We start from the raw sequence: 19320 nt of genomic DNA, 5'->3' as shown, positions 1-19320 counted from the left end.
ACCACCACGGACTCAGACTGACCCACAATCCTGACACAGAGAGCTCTGATCTATCAGTTAGTCAAACAAACAAAGAACGAAAGTAGCACAGAACAACTCATGTGTATGAAAGCCCTTTCAGTTTTGCCATTCATTATAGAAAAATTGCCATATACATTAAGCACGGCTCTGCTCTGAAGAGATTTTGGACATCTACCTGAAGAGCACCCCCAATTCGCAGTGACACATCTCCAAACAGCTGCCTACTGACAAAGGCCTGGGCAGTTCTGTAGTGTGCTGCTACATCCCATTCCTTGCCACCTGACTTTGAAGGCACTAATTATTTCCTTAAGCCTTGCTTAAGGAAGGCGAGCTCACAAGAAACAGAAAATCCCGTGGGAAAGGCTGGTCATTTCTTCCCCACTGGACTCACAAAAGGCCTTAATTGTACACCACAAGGCTAGATTTAATGGATGCCTTCTCAACACAAGCATTTCCAACCCCCAAAACAAATCTCCTTCTGCAACACAGATCACACAACCACTCATTTATAACCTTCACGCATCTTCTTTTAAAACAACACCCAAGGATGAGGTGAAAACAAAAACCGTGAGCTACCACAAGCACAAATGCATTGTTTCATTTCTGTTACCTCTGTCAGAGCCAAGCTTGAAATCCCAATCACCATTTCTTGTTATCACCAGTTAACTTCAGGCGGCTCACCTGCATGTTTGTTGCCTGCAGAATCTTCAAGAAGCATCTTGAGCTTTCTTTTCACAGCTCAGTAAGCAGCCATTTCCCTGCCACTCTCTCAGGCTTTGTTAGAACAGACCAGAGACCTTTACCTAATCCTCTGAGAAGGGAGTTTAGAGCAGCTTACCACAACTGAAGGTGGCCCAGCTTCTCACAAGTGCTTTTACTGGCCCAACACACTCTGCTGCGGTTTCAGACCAGAACTGTTCACACCCATTCATTTCCAGCTGAAGTTGTTTTCCTAAGGATTTTAGATCAGCACAGCCGAACAATGGAAGCACAACACCATAACTTTTATGTAGACAAAGCCAGCAGAAACGAAGCTGTATGTAGGAACAGTACTGTGGGGCCTCGCCTTCACCCAGACCTCCTAACAGCATTGTTTAAAGCTGTAATACAAGAGCACTTCCCTCAGATTTGAGCGTGCACTTATTCCTTGCAACAAGGCCTCAGATGACCCAAAACAGCTTCTCTGTAAAGTCTATGCCAAGGAAGCTGCTGAACTTAGCAAAATATTCAGATTCAGAGGAGAAAGAGGTCAGGCATCTATTCGTATCAGTCAGATGTGAGACCACTCTTCATACACACAATTTTAACAATATAACCTTACGTCCATTCCAAACAGCTTCCAGAAAGAAAGCCTCCACTAACACATCTATCTGATGACTTTTCGCTGCCAGCACACTACACTCACAGGGTTCACAAGAGGGAGAACACTGACTTCCCCCGCCTCCACGATGAAATGCTGCAGATTTGCCATGCTAAATCTGCCAGAAAGTGTTCCTCAGTCGGCACGACTTTCTCGTCAGCTTGGCTTCTCTCCTCCCTGCATGTGAGAGCAACTATACGGGTGTTGTACAATTCCCTCCTGGAGCTACTTATTCTGTTCCCTAACCGTTCTCTAACTGACCTTCCTGACTATTTCTCGATGCCAATCGTAATGCAAAACAGAGGGCAGCTCACATGATCATTTATGCCACAATATATCCAAACGTAAGACAGACAACTCTATGGTGTGAGCCACAATGCATAATGCAAAAAGACCTCCATGCCCTGAAATGCCTTAATGATTTATCTGCGCATCAGGAAACTGCACTTTGCTTCAACAAAATGAGAAGGCAAGTGACCTTTGCTTGTCCACATATTTTCTTCTCCACACACAGATACTGAGACATACAGATTAATCAGATCACAGAACAAGAGAAATTACAGGAGCAGAAGATTAAACAGCTCTTATTATGTCACAATAAGTCATAGTTACCTTCAGGACTAAACCTCAGAATTCCTGATGCCTAACATACTGCTCTACAAAGAACTACATCCCTATAAAACTCCCTCCCAACATTAAACATCCCATGTGACGACTCCATGTTGTGCTTTAAGACCCTCTGACTGCTGCAGAACAGCATGCGTGGCTGAGGCTGTACACATCCACACACCCGGGCTGCCTCTTACAAATGCTATGCACAGATACTATATGTTCCTCTTACAGGAATAAGAACCGGCAATGCTATGGTTTGGGGAAAGCACAGATTTGATCAGAGTGCATATTCCAACAACTGCACACAGACACAAGAAGCTCACAGAAGTTGATTCTACCCCTCACTGTGGTTACTGAACATAAAACACAGTGAACAAGTGAACTGAACTGCCTAACACCAGTTGTTTCTGTTTCAGAAACAGTTTTAAACTTCTGATGTGTTTTCTTAAACAAATTTGGCAAGAAATCATTGCCATCCAGAAGTATCTTCCATTGGCTGCTCTTTAGAGTAGCACACTGCAAAGATGAAGCAGCAGCAGAGAACAAGGACATGTGGAAGAAAGACAAAACAAGTGCATAAACAGCTCTTCCGACTCAGTCAAACTCAGAATTCCCTTTGGCATGAATGAAACTCATGCGTGCATGTGCTTATCCACAGAATGTCCTGGGTTGAAAAGGACCACAATGATCATGTAGTTCCAACCCCCCTGCTATGTGCAGGGCTGCCAACCACCAGACCAGGCTGCCCAGAGCCACATTCAGCCTGGCCTTGAATGCCTCCAGGAATGGGGCATCCATGACCTGTTCCATTGCATCATCATCCTCTGCGTAAAAAATCTTCTCCTAATATTTAACCTAAACCTCCTCTGTGTAGGTTTAAAACCATTCCCCCTCGTCCAATCACTATCCCCCCATCTCAACAGCTGCTCCCCCTCCTGTTTACATGCTCCCTTCAAATGCTGGAAATCACAGATCTAAAAGAGTACAAGAACAATTTTCTTCAAGCAATGTAATGTGCAGCCTAGCTTAGCCACAGCTTTTCTTTAGCTTGATCAAAGTGATTAAAGCACCAACTTACTGTATGATGCGCTGCACAAGTACAAGATACCTACAAAACTTCTTGCGGTCTCAGGATGTAGCAATATGCTTTCCCTTCAAGTAGAAACAAGAACAAACTGCATACATGCCCCACAATTCATGTTTCTTCATGACAGATGGTAGCCCCTTAAATGAAAGCTGCCTTACACTGAATTAGTAATACAACACATACTTAGAAATAAGGAAAAGTGCACTGAAAGGAAGATACTTATTAGAAGGATAAAGCTCTTGAACATATTTCCACTCATTAAAATATTACACCATAACCAATAGTTACATTTTGTTTCCAGCATCTCAATGTTCAAATACAAATGTTATTCCATTTCCATCTGCAGGCTCAGGTACCATTTCCTTCCACCAACTTCCAAGCTAGAGAATAGTCAAGAGATAAACCAAACAGCTATTGCTTAAACACTGCATCATCACAGCAATGCTGAAAGAGAATGCATCTACAGAATAGCCCTTTAAGAAACAGGCTTTATTTTCAGCTGAGATTAGTGAAAGGGTCTCATCCCAAGCAATTTAAATAACAACCAACCTACACCATTTTTTTTCCTGTAAAATGACAATAACAAACTTGCTGGTGTGCACTGCCTCAAAAAAAAAGTGTGGTCTACATCGTATTTAATACATCATCAGGGATAGCAAACTAGAAAGCAGAGTTCCTTGAAGACATTACTTTTCTGCCTGTAATGCTCTTCCAGTGAGAAGCAAGGGGGTAAAGTTACAGTAGGAAATGGTTGAGTCCAGTGTCTGATCAGAATTCTTATAGTTACCACCTGGGGAACCGAGCACAGAGGAAACCACTTCGAGTAACTTCAACTCACTTGGTTAAAATTCTCTCTCACAGGCTTGACAGTCACTGATTTTTTCCCTCAACACAAGGCATTATTAATCATACCTAACAAATAGAGGACAGCTTCGTTTGCTGTATTTAGCACACTCAACTGAAAGCCTCACCACACTGAACATATTTGAACAGAGTTTATTTGTCTTACATATGGTAAATTAATCAACCTGCAAAGGAGCACAAAGAAAGGAGAACTACTTGACCAAATCCAAATATATCATTTTTTTAATTCTTCTGAAAAAGAGGTCATCTAAAAATTGAGGCTTAAGAGTAAAACAAAGACAGTAACTTTAAGGGGAGCTCTTTCTTCCCACTGCTTCCTCCAGCACCCCAGACAGAAAAGTCACGTGTGAAATTCCCACAAGTCACTAGTGCCATTTTGATTTCCACCCTTCTCTTTTTGTTTCCGACCACATCTGTTCTGACTGCACCTGAAGACATTTTAGCTCATTTTCCTATGTTAATATGAATACAGTTCCAACAACAGCTCTTCGGTAGGACATGCAGCAACATGAATCAAGTTTCTGCTCCTCCTTTTCATCACTTTCAGCTATATTCATATCATAAATAAAACTGCCAGTACAAAGTTGCTTTTCAGATTACAAACTTGTCCACAGCGAGGGACAGGAACTACATCTTCCTATTTAAAACAGCATTTCAGATGCTCGAGTCTCTCACCTAGTAACATGAATGTTGTTATTAAGTGAATTAACAGAAGAAACTCTGCACGAGCTGTGTAGCATGAAAAGTAATAGCCACAAACTGATAGAAATCAATGTTTATACGAGTCATACTTCCCAAATGATTCTGATGCTGAGGCAGTGTAACAGGTTGTTTTGAGTGTGAGTTACAGCTCTGGTGCATGTGACTTCCTGTCAGCCAATGCTAGCAAATTCCAGTACAGCAAAGAACTGAAGAGATTTTATACACGCACAGGAAAAAAAAAAAGGTAGAATTACCTTAGTCAGGAGAAAAATCAGTGCGTTTCTACAAAGGTTTAAAGATGGGACACAAGAAAAAAAAAAACACACCAGAAATAAATTCACCTAAAACACTTCAGTATTCTTTTTGTATTGGATCAAATGTCCAGTTTCAACTAAGTGATTAGCAAAAAGCAGCTGGGTTTAGAGGAGACTTTGGTAGACCAATTCCACCTTCTAGTCAAGTCAAGGCCTTCAGTGAAGCTCTCAATTAGCAACCTGCTCACTGGCAGACACAGACACTTAACAGCGCTGACCTTTTCAACGGCAGCTGTCCAGGTACAAAGTTATTTACTGCCTTCAAGCTTCTCACATAATAACTGTGTTTTCATACTACTGTACAAAGAACAAGCCGTTACTGAAAGATGATAAAACAATAAAACAGAGAAACAATTGCTTTCAATTGCACCATCAGGCTTGTAATCTCTTCCTACAAGCCGAGCAGACACAGCTGGAAATTCAAAAAAAGCCCACATCCACCAGCTTTCCTTTCTGGCTCACCAAGTAAAACAACTCAGCTCAAGCCACTGAAAATGAGCACCCTGCCCTGCTAACCAGTCTTACCAAATTAATGATATGAGGGAAAATAACATGAGGCAAGACTTCCAACACACAGTTGTTCTGAGCCTCAAATAATAGATGAATGCTCAGATGAGGCAGTATTTTGGAGAAAGTAGATCCAATGGATCCTGTTTTGCTTGAAAGCACAAGACATCACTATAGAAAGAGCCCCAAGGGAATCAGCTAGGCAGCTTCACCGCAGTTTGCACTCACCTCCATGAAGCTGCAAACACAAGGGCTAGCAGGGCCTAGGTGGTTACCATCACTTCTGTTCTGTCAGACTGACACCATTCTGTCAGCTCCGTGGAAACATGAGAAGGCAGCAGCACAAGGGGTTTTTCACTACATAACTTACTGATCTACTGTGTAACTATATCTATAAGCAAATCAGCCAGAAAGCCCACAAAGACTCCAGGGCCACTCTTTCCCAGCTGACAGAAGGGCAATAAATGTATTTTTCCACGAGTATTTCCCCAAACTTGCACGATTCTACTAGCTAAACAAGGGCATGGTACAAGTTCTAGCATCCTGCTGCATGAACCTCTTTAAGATCGTTCCTACTCATCTTACCCTACATGTCATCTGGGGGAATTATTGCCACTTGATTATAAGATGGCCGATCAACTCAGTCTGCTGCTACCAGGTTCAGCTTGACTTCAGGCTAATCCTCCTCCATGAAAAATACCACAAATGTGCCATTTTCAGCTTCCTTCTAAACTCACTCACTTGGCATGAGTTCTGAGAACAAGGTAGTCTCATACCCTGAAACAGCAACCAATGTGCTTTTCTTAAACTGTAGGTGAACTACAGCATGATCAACTAATTCCTAATTGACAAAAGGTGACTAGCAAAACAAGGTCATACTGATTCTGCAGCAGAAGATGCATCCCAATACAAGGTTCAACCCTACCTTAGGGCATGACACAACTGCACATCTTCACTGCATTACAGCAGGCAAAAGTCCAGCTCTTCCAATAGTTAATGCTGCATAACTACATTCTTGGTGCCTTGCCACGATATTCCACTCAACTTATAAACCAACATGTATGTACATGTGTGTGAGAGAGACTGGGACAACACAGCATTTAAGCAGGGGCCTTCTTGCTTATATGAGTTCCAAGATTTTCAAAGACCAACCCTTACAAGTCTCCCCACCTTGGGTCCAGGCAGGAACATAATTTTTCAACATTAATTGCCCGTGGCCCAAACTTAGCAGTATTACTTTAAAAGCAAAACAAGACTACAGCAGTGTTACAACTTACTTGAAAACATGACAAAATAGTTGCTCTGGCAGAAAACGCATGAAAAAAATCACAGTGAAAATCTAGGAAGTGCTACAGTTATTAGGAGCCAAGGTTGACTTCACGTAGGAAAACTTCTTAAAAGAAAGGGAAGACATAAATGAAGTTAAACAGGCAGGATGACAGAAACTAGAAGAAATAGAACAAGAAAAATACAAGCCTAAGAGCTGTAAAGATTCCAATTAACACCTCAAACAACAGCAATGGAGTTTAATTCCAACCTTAATTTTCAGATAGAAGACTGCAAGGTTTATAAATGCTAAAAGCCTTAACCTGTTAAAAAACTGCATTGCAGAGTCCCCCTGATCTCTGGATATCCATGAGACATTATTTTTGTTTATAATGGTTAATGACTTGCTATTCCTCCTGTCACTGCTCCATCAAGCACATACGTATTCAAGCAGGCTTGCCTCCACTTACATAAAGCTTCTGGTCACTAGTGAAGCCACGGTTCCACTACTTGCACTATAGCTCCACTAGATGTAAAAGGATCATCCCCCTTACATTATCCCACCACTCACCAACATCACTACCATATCAGCCACATGTAAAGCAACCACTGTAGGATCTTCAGAGCTGGAAAAACAGAAACAAACAAAAAAAACCCTTCACCATTGCTCTAGTAAAAAGAGTCTTCTGCAGGTAGGAAAGACTCCCTGTATTACGGTAAGAAGTTATGTTTTGGTCACTATTGTTTTTGGTTTCAAACCAATGAAGGTGAAAAATGTTTCTTACACAAGTAAGTTAAAGGATTTTCTTGTTGTTCTAAATGCACTTAACTAAGGACATTAATAATGAACTGTCAAGTGGGCTAGAACTGCACACCAGTCCATTTCTGTTAAGCCAAGCACAGAAACTCTTAAACAACCTGAAGGTCAGAATATATGGCACCTTCCCTTGATAAATATTAAAATACCACAGGGAATATAAATTCACCCCTCCACTTTCATAAGCTTCCAACACAGTTTTCTTCTCACTACAATGCAGTCTGTATCCTTGTCTGTCAGGAGGAAACTTATCTTCTTTTTGCCCAACAAAGAAAATGTTTCTGTTGAATAACTCAAAGTGACAAAAGCGCAACTGCTGGTTTATGCTTCTATTTGAATGCCACATTTAGGTCTCCTGTAACATAGTTATTCCTCCACTAGCACAAACAAGCCAAAACCTGAAATGCTATACTGACAAAAAAGAAAAAAAAAAAAAAAAAAGCTTTGTCATCAGCTAAGTCACACGTTAACAGGGAAGTATTGCCAAGATACACATATCAGAAGAACCAAAGGAACAAAACCCATCTGCAGATGAACCCCATGGCATTTAAATTTTATTCAGCTGCATTCCTTCACAGTACTTTCAATACCAAATATAAGTAGTGCAGCTAGGACAATGTTCATCTCCAGCAGAGCAGGAAAGCCTGCCCAAGGCCTGCAGTGAATGCAGCCTCCTCTGAAGGCAGCCAGGACACTAAATTACATCCTCTGAGCTAAAGATCATTTCTGCCCACAGATGCATTAAGCTCGCTGAAGAACTGTTTCAGTTTTACCCTCACACACATAAAGGAGTCCAAGCAAAAATCATTTCTAAGAGTCTTTCAATCGCAGACATGAAACAAGTCAACAGAGACCGAGTTTTCTCCTCATCTTGTCTTTCCCTTTCCCCACAGGGCAGCTTTTACACAAGGACAAGCCTGAACATTTTAACTGACAATTACCTGACTACTATCCACTCTTTTCAATTTTCAAATGATTTCTGCCCAAGAAGCACCCACTTGCTCCATGCAATAAAGATCTCTAATACCATTAGAGCCTCAGTCACCAACAAACTCATCAAGCTTCTGTGCTACAGAAATGCCTTTTTTTTCCTTGTTTTAAGCTATAACCAATCTAGACACGAGAAAACTCTTGAGGACTTAATAAAAAGGTAAGGAAAGGTCCCTTCAAATTTAACTCTGTCCAATAAATGAGATCTGATTTAAGATTCTGCTAAGCAACAGCAGTTCTCTCCACCTTCATACTGCAGTCTTTGAATGAGTATCAGTAACTGCTACACAGGAGGAAAAACGCCCTAAAAAGAAAAATAAAGCAAACAGCATAAACACACTTTTAGAAGTTTCACCAGTAATAAGTTCAGGGATAACCAAGTTTGACTTCCAGACCTCTAAGAACTCTCAATAACTGCATTTCACCCACTGATGCACTAAGAAATGGCCTCTATGACATTAGTGAGACTTATGAACAGCCTTGTAGTCAGAGTTAACACTCATCTGCAGTCACACAAGCTAAATAGTGACTTGATTCTGAAGGATGTTTTCCCTAAATACAGTTTGCTTCATTACAAGGAAATTAATCATAGAATCATATCATAAAATGGCCTGAGTTTACCAACAAATTAATGTGTGAAATGAACGTGCAAAGCAATTACCAGAAGTCACCAAATCCATCTTACTCCAAGAAGCATTCATTCAATTCACACACGTAAACCTGAACTATAACTATACTAACACAATTAATTTGCTAACTGCTTTTCCAGAAAAAGAAAATGAAGAAACCCAGGTGTTTTATTAACTTGACATACGATGGAGCCGCACATGGCAATTAAGAGTTCAAAAGGAAAAGGAAAAAGCTTTCCACATCCATTAAAGCAAATGAAATACTGACATGTTTGTCTCATGGCAGAGAGCCCAGTTCACTTTTGGTCTCACCACAGAAACCCAGCCACACAGTCAGATACTGGTACAAGTGCCTCACCGAAGCACTGGTAACAATTTCTTAAGCACGCGTCAAGTATTTGTGTTAACATTCTGAATATAATTATGCTTAACTTCCGTGTGAGTGCTGAGGCTGTTAACACCACACTAGGCTTTTCTACTGCCATAAAATTTTAGGCCAAAGAGCAACATACATGTGGCCATTCAGGATAAACCAACTAGACAAGCATCACTTAAAGCACTGCTTTGTTGAAATTTTGGCAGCAACTAAAACAAGCTAACAGCTTCTCATGACAGTAAAGACTACAGGCATACATTTTGTAAAGTCAGCTGGCAATGAAATCATGCTTTCATCGGCAAAACCAGAAACACCACGACAATGAAAAAGAAGCTTCCTTGAACTATGTCAGCTCCTTGCTGATACAAGGCGGAACAAGGAGCCATGTCACTCAGAACAGCCACGTTGCTACAGGTCACCCAGGCCAGGCTCTGCTCCTGTGACTGAAATGGCATTTTTAAGTTTCAGTCCCAAGAAGCGGAAATGTCATTCATTTCAGAGCACAACACCTGCAAGGGATGTAAAAGCAGCCCATGCAACCTCAAAAGACTGGAAATATGGGAATCACACAGGCCTAGCATACAGGTGACACAAGAGGAGCCACGCAGGCTGCAAGCGAGGATGTGACACCTGGGGGTCCTGGAGCCGCAGTGCCGCAGGGACCCAGCGAACCCCGCAGATGGCAGCAGGGCTGTGCAGGAGGCCCAGCCGCAGAGCCCGGGCAGCCGCCCCAAGGGACTAAGGTGGTACCACGGAAGGCCGCGAGGTTCCGTGCCCAGGCCCGGTCCTCCGCCGCCGGCCTGCCCCAACCATCCCCGGGTGCTTCCCCGGGGCTCGCCCGCCGCCACCCCTTTGTTCTGCGGCCCTCTCCCGGCCCTACCTCCAGGATGTCCTCCAGCACGTAGGCCTCCATCGCAGCCCCCGCCGCCTCCGTCTGCCCTCACAGCCCGGCCATGCCCCGCCGCCCGCCGCCACCACCCCTCGCGCTGACGGACACGGAGGGGCCGCCGGCCGCCCGGCAGCAGCACGCTCGATTCCCCCCCTCCCCCCCCGCTGTCAGCGCGGAACAGGAAATGGACCGTTCCACCCTGCGCGGGGCGGGCGCCTACCACCCGAACGCGGGGGGGGAGGGGGCGGCCCGGGGTTCCCCCGCTCATCCCCGGCACCTCAGCGGGCAAACGAATGCGCCAGGAGGGCTCGGAGGAAAAATCCGCGCAGAACCAACTGCTTTCCGCGGCTTTTCTAACGAATTTCAACGTCCCTCCCCAGCTGGGCGAATCGTGTTCCTCCCATCGGCTCTGCAACCCTCAGGACAAGTACAATGGGCCTATAAAAGTCATAAAAATAACTTATCTGACCTTCCCAGCGCTCCAAAGGCCTCGACTAACAGGCCCAACCCAAGAAATGGGCAGCAGCAGCTCCGCTCCTGCTGCACCAACCATGGTTAGGTGTTAGGAGGAACTTCCTCACTCAGAGGGCAGTGAGGTCCCCTCCAACCCAACCCACTCTACTGCTCCATGATTCTATCCAATACCTCACTGAACACTTGTTCGCGCTTTTGCCTGTTCAGCTAGTCAAATTTCCATTCAGAAGTACTACACTAGAAGAGGTAAGCCACAAATACAGTTCATTAGCCTTCAGCCTCCTGTTCAGCCAGCTGCCAACACAAAAGATGTAGTCACATTAAATGACAACCACCCTTAGGAAGCTCACTCTGAGGACAACAAATTTACCAACATCTTCTGTAAACTCCAGCACAGTTAACTTCTCTTACCAATAGCACAGTGATTTTGCAGTCCTTCTTGCCATCCTACTAAACATGGCTGGGCACAAGCATGTGTAACAGCAAAAGCTCAGCTCAGATAGCCAAGATTAATCCAAGCGAGCTGCCTCCAGGGATATGAATCATACAGACGTACATCTATCCCAGTCTCCTTTCCAAAGGAAACTCTTGTCCACACCAAGAATCATGGGACAAAATTCCATGGCTCCTCTCAAGTAGTGCCTTTCAGTCGGCATTTCTGAGAGCCTCGGCAGCACCTGCAACCAGCCCTGAGTATGGGCATCCCATCAGTTACACATAACATTAGATGGGTCGCAAAGCTAGCCCTTCCAACTCCAAGTATTCCTTTACAAAAATAAAACAAGAACCCCACAAACCTCCCACATAACAACAGTCATGTCTCAAAAGAACAGTTAGTCATTTTCCAAGCATCAGAAAGAATGAACAGACACCTTATATCACACACACACACAAAATACAGAACAGCTTAGTGCTAAAATTAAGATATTATGCACATCACAACACTAAAAACATTTTCAAATGGAAAGACAGACCAGCAGAGAAGGTGCCCGTTCTACACAAGAGATGGAAAAGCAGTACTTTTTTATAGAATGAGGACAAGATTTTCCAGGAGGAACAAGTTCACCTCAAGAGATGAGCCACTTCCAGCCCACTTGGGAGACAACAGTTATCTGCAACAACAGAATTTCATTTATGAAACCATAAGCAGAAGAATAGCTCAAAGCTTCCCAAGCTGTTACACTGTAAGAAACAAACAGCACCAGCACTACTGGGAACAACAAAGACAGCAAACTCACCAGCAGACATTCCACTAGAAGCAAATTCTGTTCGTTTGTTTGCTTTCACACTCTGAATGCCAATACTGGAAAGTACTCCTGCTCCCACACCCACACCCTCTGCTCTCTCCAGGCCAAGCACTGTACCCACCACCTGCAAGAAGCCTGCTTTTATTAAATAACAACCTTCACATCACATAGTACATCAAACTCATTTACAGTGTGGAATGCCAAATTCCAGAAAGCTATATATTCCCAATACTATGTAGTACTTTGTACTGTATGCATACACACACACAGAACTGCATATTCTCAATATCCGAAACACTGCAGCACTAAGACATCCTCAGTAAAACCAAGGCCTTGATACAACCTTCCATTCTGTTCTTGCAGGAAGGGAAGATACAAGAGGTGGGGGTGGGGAAGTTATTTATGTGTCTGAATTATCTTCTTCCTCTGTTGAAAACCCAGAAGTCAAAGAATTCACAGGTCAGGAAACATATCTTTAAGTCATGCAAAGGTGAACACAGTTCCATTTCTTCTTCACTTCCAAATTCAGCTCTATCAATCCAGCCCAGTGTTTTTAGGAAAGGAGAGTGTAAAACACCTCAGCTTCTGTTAAAAACTAATGTCTGCTATGAAGAAGGGAAAGATCTAGTCAGTATCCTTGCCTATTGCCATCTACTGCTAAAAAAGAAATCTTTCTTCCCCGAAAGTGGTACCTTAAAGCAGCTGTCCAAGTCGCACACATCCATCACGTTGTCTTATTACAGTTCCTCACATTCTGTAAGTCTAAACCAAAAAAAAAGTCCTTATGTTCCCCTACACAGACGGTGGAAGAGTAAACATTGGAAGCACAGCTTGAGCAGACAAGTTTATCATAGCACTGCTTAAAAATATTGGGAAAGAAATCCTATTTCAAGCTGTGCTCAAGTGCAGAAGACCAAAACGCATCTTGAAACAGCAGTACACAGTGAAAGCCAAAGGCTGGGACACGTACAAAACAATGTTGGTTTACTCTTTGCTATGTTTCTCCTACAGCACTGCTAACTAAAACTAAGGGTAAAGCACATGACCTGACCTGCAGGAGAGTACAAGCATTTGAAGAAACGCCATAGTTCACGTGCAGTGAAGTACAGAGCGAAGCTACAAATACTAAAGAACGGATGTACAACTTCCAAGAAGAATAATTTGTCTCCCTCCTATCACGCACACCACCACTAATTCTGAACTGGCACCAGTCACATTATGTCACCCTGAAACACAGGCATTTCAACAATTGATCCGAGACAGATTCTGGCACACAGAAATGTAAGCATTTAAACAATCGATCGGACAATTCCCACTCTTATATCACAAAAGCACATTGTTATCCCTTTACAGCTGATCAAGCAGTACTGGTCACCAACTGCCCCAAAGCATATAAACACCATTTTTGTGCATTTTCAGAGTCAGAGCTCAAAGTTCGTTGTGTAAACTGCATCTCACACAGATGCTTACATCTAATTCAGTAGAAACACAAGTTGCATTCATTATTTGAAAACAAACAAAAAAACAATCACAATTTTGAGCACAGGGAGAGACAAGTAGCCTACCTTAATTGGGAAACTTCCCAATGAATACACAACTTTGAGACACTGCAATTATCCACCACCTAAGGTACAATCTCCTCTTGCAAACAGCTCCTTCCAGCTTTGTGCTTTATCCGTTTCTTTCCTTTGGTTGAGTGAGGCTATTTCTATCCAGGTTCACTCTGCTGGATTGTGCCAAGATTTTCTAGTTTGCTCTAATCAGAGAAATACTTTTTCAAAACCCTCTACAAATTAGTCAGAATGGAACCTTTCCCAAATGGACACTCATAAGCATATACACCACACAAACTCACTACCTGATGAAGGTGCACTAATATTTATCCACCTTCAGCGATTCAATCCCCACTCGTGCACATACCTTTCATTACTCCATCACATCATTAAGTTAGTGTCTTTGTAGTTATCCACGTTCTTCACCCTCTGCTATTTCTGTGTGCCACAGAACACAACTTACACTTAACAGTAGTTTGCATTGGTTATCCCTTGTGCATTTTTAAGGCCTCTCATTCCTGCATCAAAAAAAATTAAACCCACTTTATACATTTGTCTCTCTAGATGGATTCACCAAACTCCTACTCTTGTGTCATCACTAAGCTCTGAGGATCAAAGTTATCTCAATTCTTCAGGAACCTTCTGGACTCAGGACTCGCATCTGCTTTTACTTTTTTTCCATAGTATATTGTTGCCTTTCTCCCCTTCACCTCCTGCAGCAATCAACATCCTTCAGGTGAGAACTTCAGCAATTTCAATGCTGGATCAACCTTCCTTTAAGTTTTATTAGGAGGAAGGAGAACTTCACTTGATATAATCTACATTTTTATTTTCTATATATATATATATATTACTATAATTCAGTGTTTCTCTCTAGGAATTTCAGGCCCGTCTGCCAGAAAGTGGCAAAACATTTATTTAGTTTTACCGTCACAAGATGATCCTTATTGCTCATCCTCATCAGCGAAAACTCAGCCCTGCTAACTCTCACAGTAGAACCACTTAGTTTTGCTTCTGGAAAAATCATACAACTGCCTTTTTTGACTATCCAACTCTTTAGGGCTTAAACACTAAGCTTTCTCCCCAGACAGACCTTCATTTTCTGTGCAGCATATTCTTTACTTTATCTAGGACAACAAGGCACCCAAGGCCTTAATTCCAGACCTCACGTTTTCTCCTCATTTAGCTTTACTCACTTTGGTAAGCATATAGAGCTAGAAAAGATCAAGTCCTATCCGTTACAGGGTGTCAATGTAGTATTTCTGAAACCTAATTTTCCCACATCTCCAAAGAAACCAGTATCTTTGAAAGGTGCCTGTACACTACCTTTCAGAGTACAGATAAACAACCCCTTCTTATGTCAATTTGACTGAATACAAGAAAAAAATGTATAAAAGTTTGCCTGTTGACAACAGATTCAGATGTATATGACATGCCTGATGGAGCAAAGCTGCTCCACTTCCTTCAGATGCTTCTCCTCCATAGATCTCATCTTCTTTAGAAGCAGCAGAAAGCTAGCAAAACATACTTGGCAGCTGGCACGAACTATAAGGTCTGGTGTGATCAGGGACCATGATGACCCCACAAGCCAGAGAACCTTTTTGAAATAGGTATTACTGTCTCCTGTAAGGAATTATTGAGGGATTTCAGTATTCATATTGCATTACAATTACATACAAGACATTTCATTCCAGCATCAGCGGCAATCACTGCCACTATCGAAAACAACTTAGTTGTCCTTGCACTCCTGGTATTGTCTTTGCTATCAGGTTTGACCAACAGCACATACAAGCTCAAAGCAAAAGCTCTGAACACTTTTTTCCAGGAACTTCAAGACAAGGGACTCCAGCAGATAGCTTTGACTGAAGTAAAACTGCAGCGCTCAAGTCAAGGTGTCGAAGTTAATACTTTCAAATTCTATCAGCGACTTCTATCAAGAGATTCTTACACCAGAAATATGTAAGCAGAAAGTAGTCACACAATATAAAAAAATATTTCTGAAAGCGACCTTTGTAACTGCTTAAATCAAATTAATATCGAGATGGAGTTTTACACTCTAGTAAGCAAGCAGCACACTGCACTGCACACGGTGATGCAAATCCTTCTGATCAGCTGAGAACCTTCTTCCCCAGTAAGTGCTTACATCAGCCCTATTACTTTGGATTTCAATTCTGCAATGCAAATCTAAGCATGGAAGAAGGAGGAAAAATAACCTCTATTAATACACAGTATTGCCTTGACAAAGCAAGTCAGAACTTAAAAAGTCATTGTGTCAAAACATATTCCTGCAGCTCTATCTTCCTTCTTATTTGTCCGGTTGAGTTTTTCCTCTCCTAAGAGCTGTGCCTGCAATTTTGCTACAGAGGAAATGCCAAATACAAGTTAAAATTGCACTGACACAATGCTATGAAAACAAGAGAAAACTACATATTTAAAAGTGCATTTTGTGTTTTCCATCAGTAGTGCAACATCATTGATAGAAATGTTTGCCTAATGGGAGTCTTCTATAGGAGAACTTCCTCCCAAGTTCTCCCCTTGAAGCAGTTCAAGTTTTTACTAGGTAATAATACTACAACACAAGTTTCTAGTCCAAAAGCTTTCAGCTCACCTAAGAAGCCTGCTTTTGGGCTAAACACAACTAAGACAGCAAATGTGTTTAAAGAACACACCAATTTGTGACAGGACGAATTCTTCAAATTATATTTCCTTTCCCATTTGTCATGATATACAGGCAACAGGGAAGCTACGCACAATTTGAATAGCAAAGAACATTTCTCACATAACAGAATGAAGTACAATCTAACAACATTCATACTACTGCCTCTTGAACACCAAGATGAGAATTAACTCCAGATACCTTAACATCAGCATGTGAGAAATCAGAGCACAAGGTTGAAATGGTCCTCTTTTAACATATCCCATGTCTGTGCAATATATTCAATGCACAGGTAGGAGAATGTCTGCTTTAGAAGCCGGTCCTTCATCCCACTTGGTTCATACGAGTACAAGCCCCCAAACACAGAGGCTCTCTTATAATTGCTGCGACACGACACATTTTGACCTTGATGAATTATAATGTAGAACTCAGTAACCATAAACAGGACTGAACACAACATGTAGGAGACTAGTTCCTTATTTCCAGTTCTTTCTTTAATCATTAAACTTGATGAAAACACATTAGTACTTGGTTAATGTTTTCAATTAGTCCTGTCTCATTCCCCCCAACACTACCACCAAAAAAATGACATAAAAATATAAAGCAGTTATTACAGATAACAGCGGTCAGCCACTGGAATTTACTTAAGAGTTCAAGTGCAAATACATTCCCCACAGACAGTTAGCAAAACTTCACACAAAAGAACCAATTTTCAATGTCTGTTTCCCCCTCCTTTCTAAGCAGACATGCCCATGATTTTCTCTGGAGTATAATCATCTTGGTAACTCAATGCTGATACGATTGTTTCCCTCAAAAACTCAAATTCAAGATCTGTGGTGTTAGGAAACCAGCGTTAACTTCCTTTATTGTATTTCCACACTCTACCGAACCATTAGGAAAATGAGCAGAACCCATAATTTTGCACTTAGTTTCTTTCTTTTCGAAAGCTCCCAAAGGGTAGTTGCTTGGCTGGCATCTTCAAGTTCAGATACTGAACTGATTATTAGAACTACTCCAGTTATCAAGAGCAATATCAAGCCTGAAATTTAACAGACAGCACACTGTTAAAAAAAAAAAAAAAAAGGCTAAAGGAGTACAAAAACTGGATAAAAACAATGAGAAACTGCTATGTTGACTATAATGCAGCTGCTCACTTGTTTTTATCTGAAGCTGCTTGAAAGGTCAAGAAATACTGAGAACCTCACAGTAGAACTCAGGGCATTTACCATCACCACGTCCAAACTGGCTGCCAGGTTAAAATCCTTCTGGCTGTATGCTGCCTGCTCACTGCACTTCAGGACCTCCTGACAACCATTTCTCGAATCTTCAGAAGAAAAAACAACAACCAACATTCAGTTTATCTCAGATTACTGAAAGAAAAGCACAATGGTGAAGTCACAAACATCTGCCTCCCTCAAACCAAGGTGACATAACAATTAAGGACCTGATTTTAGCTGAAGACTAAAAACTTGAAGATTTTTAAGAATACAAAAAATGAAAAATCTTCAGGTTTTGACTCAGCTCGAAATATTGACTGCACTGACAATGAAGTCCCCTCTCCACCCATCAGAAGCATGCTCTCTTGTATAGAGATCTCACTTTTCCACCAAATCCAGATCAAATCATTCACAGAGCCCAGAAGAAACGTCTTAGTAAGACCTCACTGAAACAAGCACTTTAAAAGTTATTGGAGGTTAAACAGAACATCCACTGCCTGCTATCACAAATGTTAAAGTAAATGCTTTATATTTAAATACTTCCCAAACTATTGCTGTGCCATATACTGCTCAAGTTATTCCTATTAACAACATATTCCTATGGTTCAGAAAGACCATCTGGATTACAATGAAAACCACCACTAAGAACACCTGCAAAACATTTTTGTTTCACATGTAGGAATAGTTTAGAAACAATTCTTTGAAAGCACTACTGCTCGTATTTCATATCTAACTCACTCAAGGAAGTGCCTACTAGGTGGTACTGCTCCAAATGCATCTTCAAAGCCAGTGACATCGATCAAGTTAGTGAAGGCAAATATATCTGCCAGTAAACTCAGGTTTAGGTCATAAGCTCCCTTAACTAAGCAATGCTGGGACAGAGTAGCAAGCAACTTCCCAAAACACAGAAGGAATTAACATCTCTATTAAGATGCAGAACAAATTTGTCATTCAGCAGAGCTGTTGCACCAACACGCTGCTGGAGAGGATACATTCAACCCCACATATACAAGTAAGACAGGTCCTGAGCTGACACAACAGCTTGGATCCAGACTCCAAAGCAAAAACAACCAGAACTCCTCACAGCTATTTCCCCTTTTCCCTTCATACCCACAGTAGCACCATTCAGACAGACTGCAGGCCAGTGATCTGCTGCAATGAAAGCTGGCAGAACTGAAGCCATTTAAAAGGTTAGTAGCAGATGAGAGAAAGACTCCCCACTCATGGCAGAGGCAAGATGTTAAAGCAACTCCTCCCATTATACCATATCATGTCATAAAGATGTTTGGAGAACCCAACTTTACACAGATACACATACTGAAGAAAACCATCTCAAAGACATTAAGTGGATTTAGAGTGATTTTAAACACAAGTTAAGAAGCACAACCACTTCCCACACGTGCAGGGTTCAGAAAAGCCCTTTTGAATGTTTATATGCTAAACTCTGCTACTATATTTAATACTGACATCTTTTATCAAGTTGATGCTTCACAAAAATACCAGCGTGCTGCCATGCTAACTTTGCTTCTGTTAGTGACTGAGATGGACGGAAGGCATATGTTCACTATCTAGCAGACTGCTAAGTTGAAAGTAAGTGCTTCCTCTCTTAAATTTAGGTTGGTTGTTTGTAGTACAGTTACCATACTCTTCCCAGTCTTTTTTGTGTCCATCTTATACTGGTTGGTGTACAAAGTGCCTCCTATCTGCATTCCTCTAAGTGATACAAAAGCAGCAATGGT

At 41.8% G+C, this 19320-nt stretch overlaps 1 protein-coding gene across 4 annotated transcripts in view; it reads right to left on the bottom strand.

The window, feature by feature from the left end:
* Nucleotides 1-19320, bottom strand: part of ANKRD17 (ankyrin repeat domain 17) — a 79576-nt gene that overhangs the window by 52046 nt on the left and 8210 nt on the right. Inside the window, exon 1 of one of the 4 annotated variants that reach the window (XM_072334028.1) lies at nucleotides 10426-10579. The exons of the other annotated variants lie outside the window; for them this stretch is intronic. Coding sequence (XP_072190129.1) covers nucleotides 10426-10458 — 33 coding nt within the window. The 5' untranslated portion in view covers nucleotides 10459-10579. Of the gene's footprint in view, nucleotides 1-10425; nucleotides 10580-19320 lie in introns of those variants that run through there. 4 annotated transcript variants of the gene reach the window in all.

The sequence above is a fragment of the Excalfactoria chinensis genome, chromosome 4, assembly GCF_039878825.1.
Source record: "Excalfactoria chinensis isolate bCotChi1 chromosome 4, bCotChi1.hap2, whole genome shotgun sequence".
Classification (NCBI taxonomy): Eukaryota; Metazoa; Chordata; class Aves; order Galliformes; family Phasianidae; genus Excalfactoria; species Excalfactoria chinensis.
The sequence above is the reverse complement of the archived record's forward strand: the minus strand, read 5'-3'. Positions and strand labels throughout refer to the sequence as shown.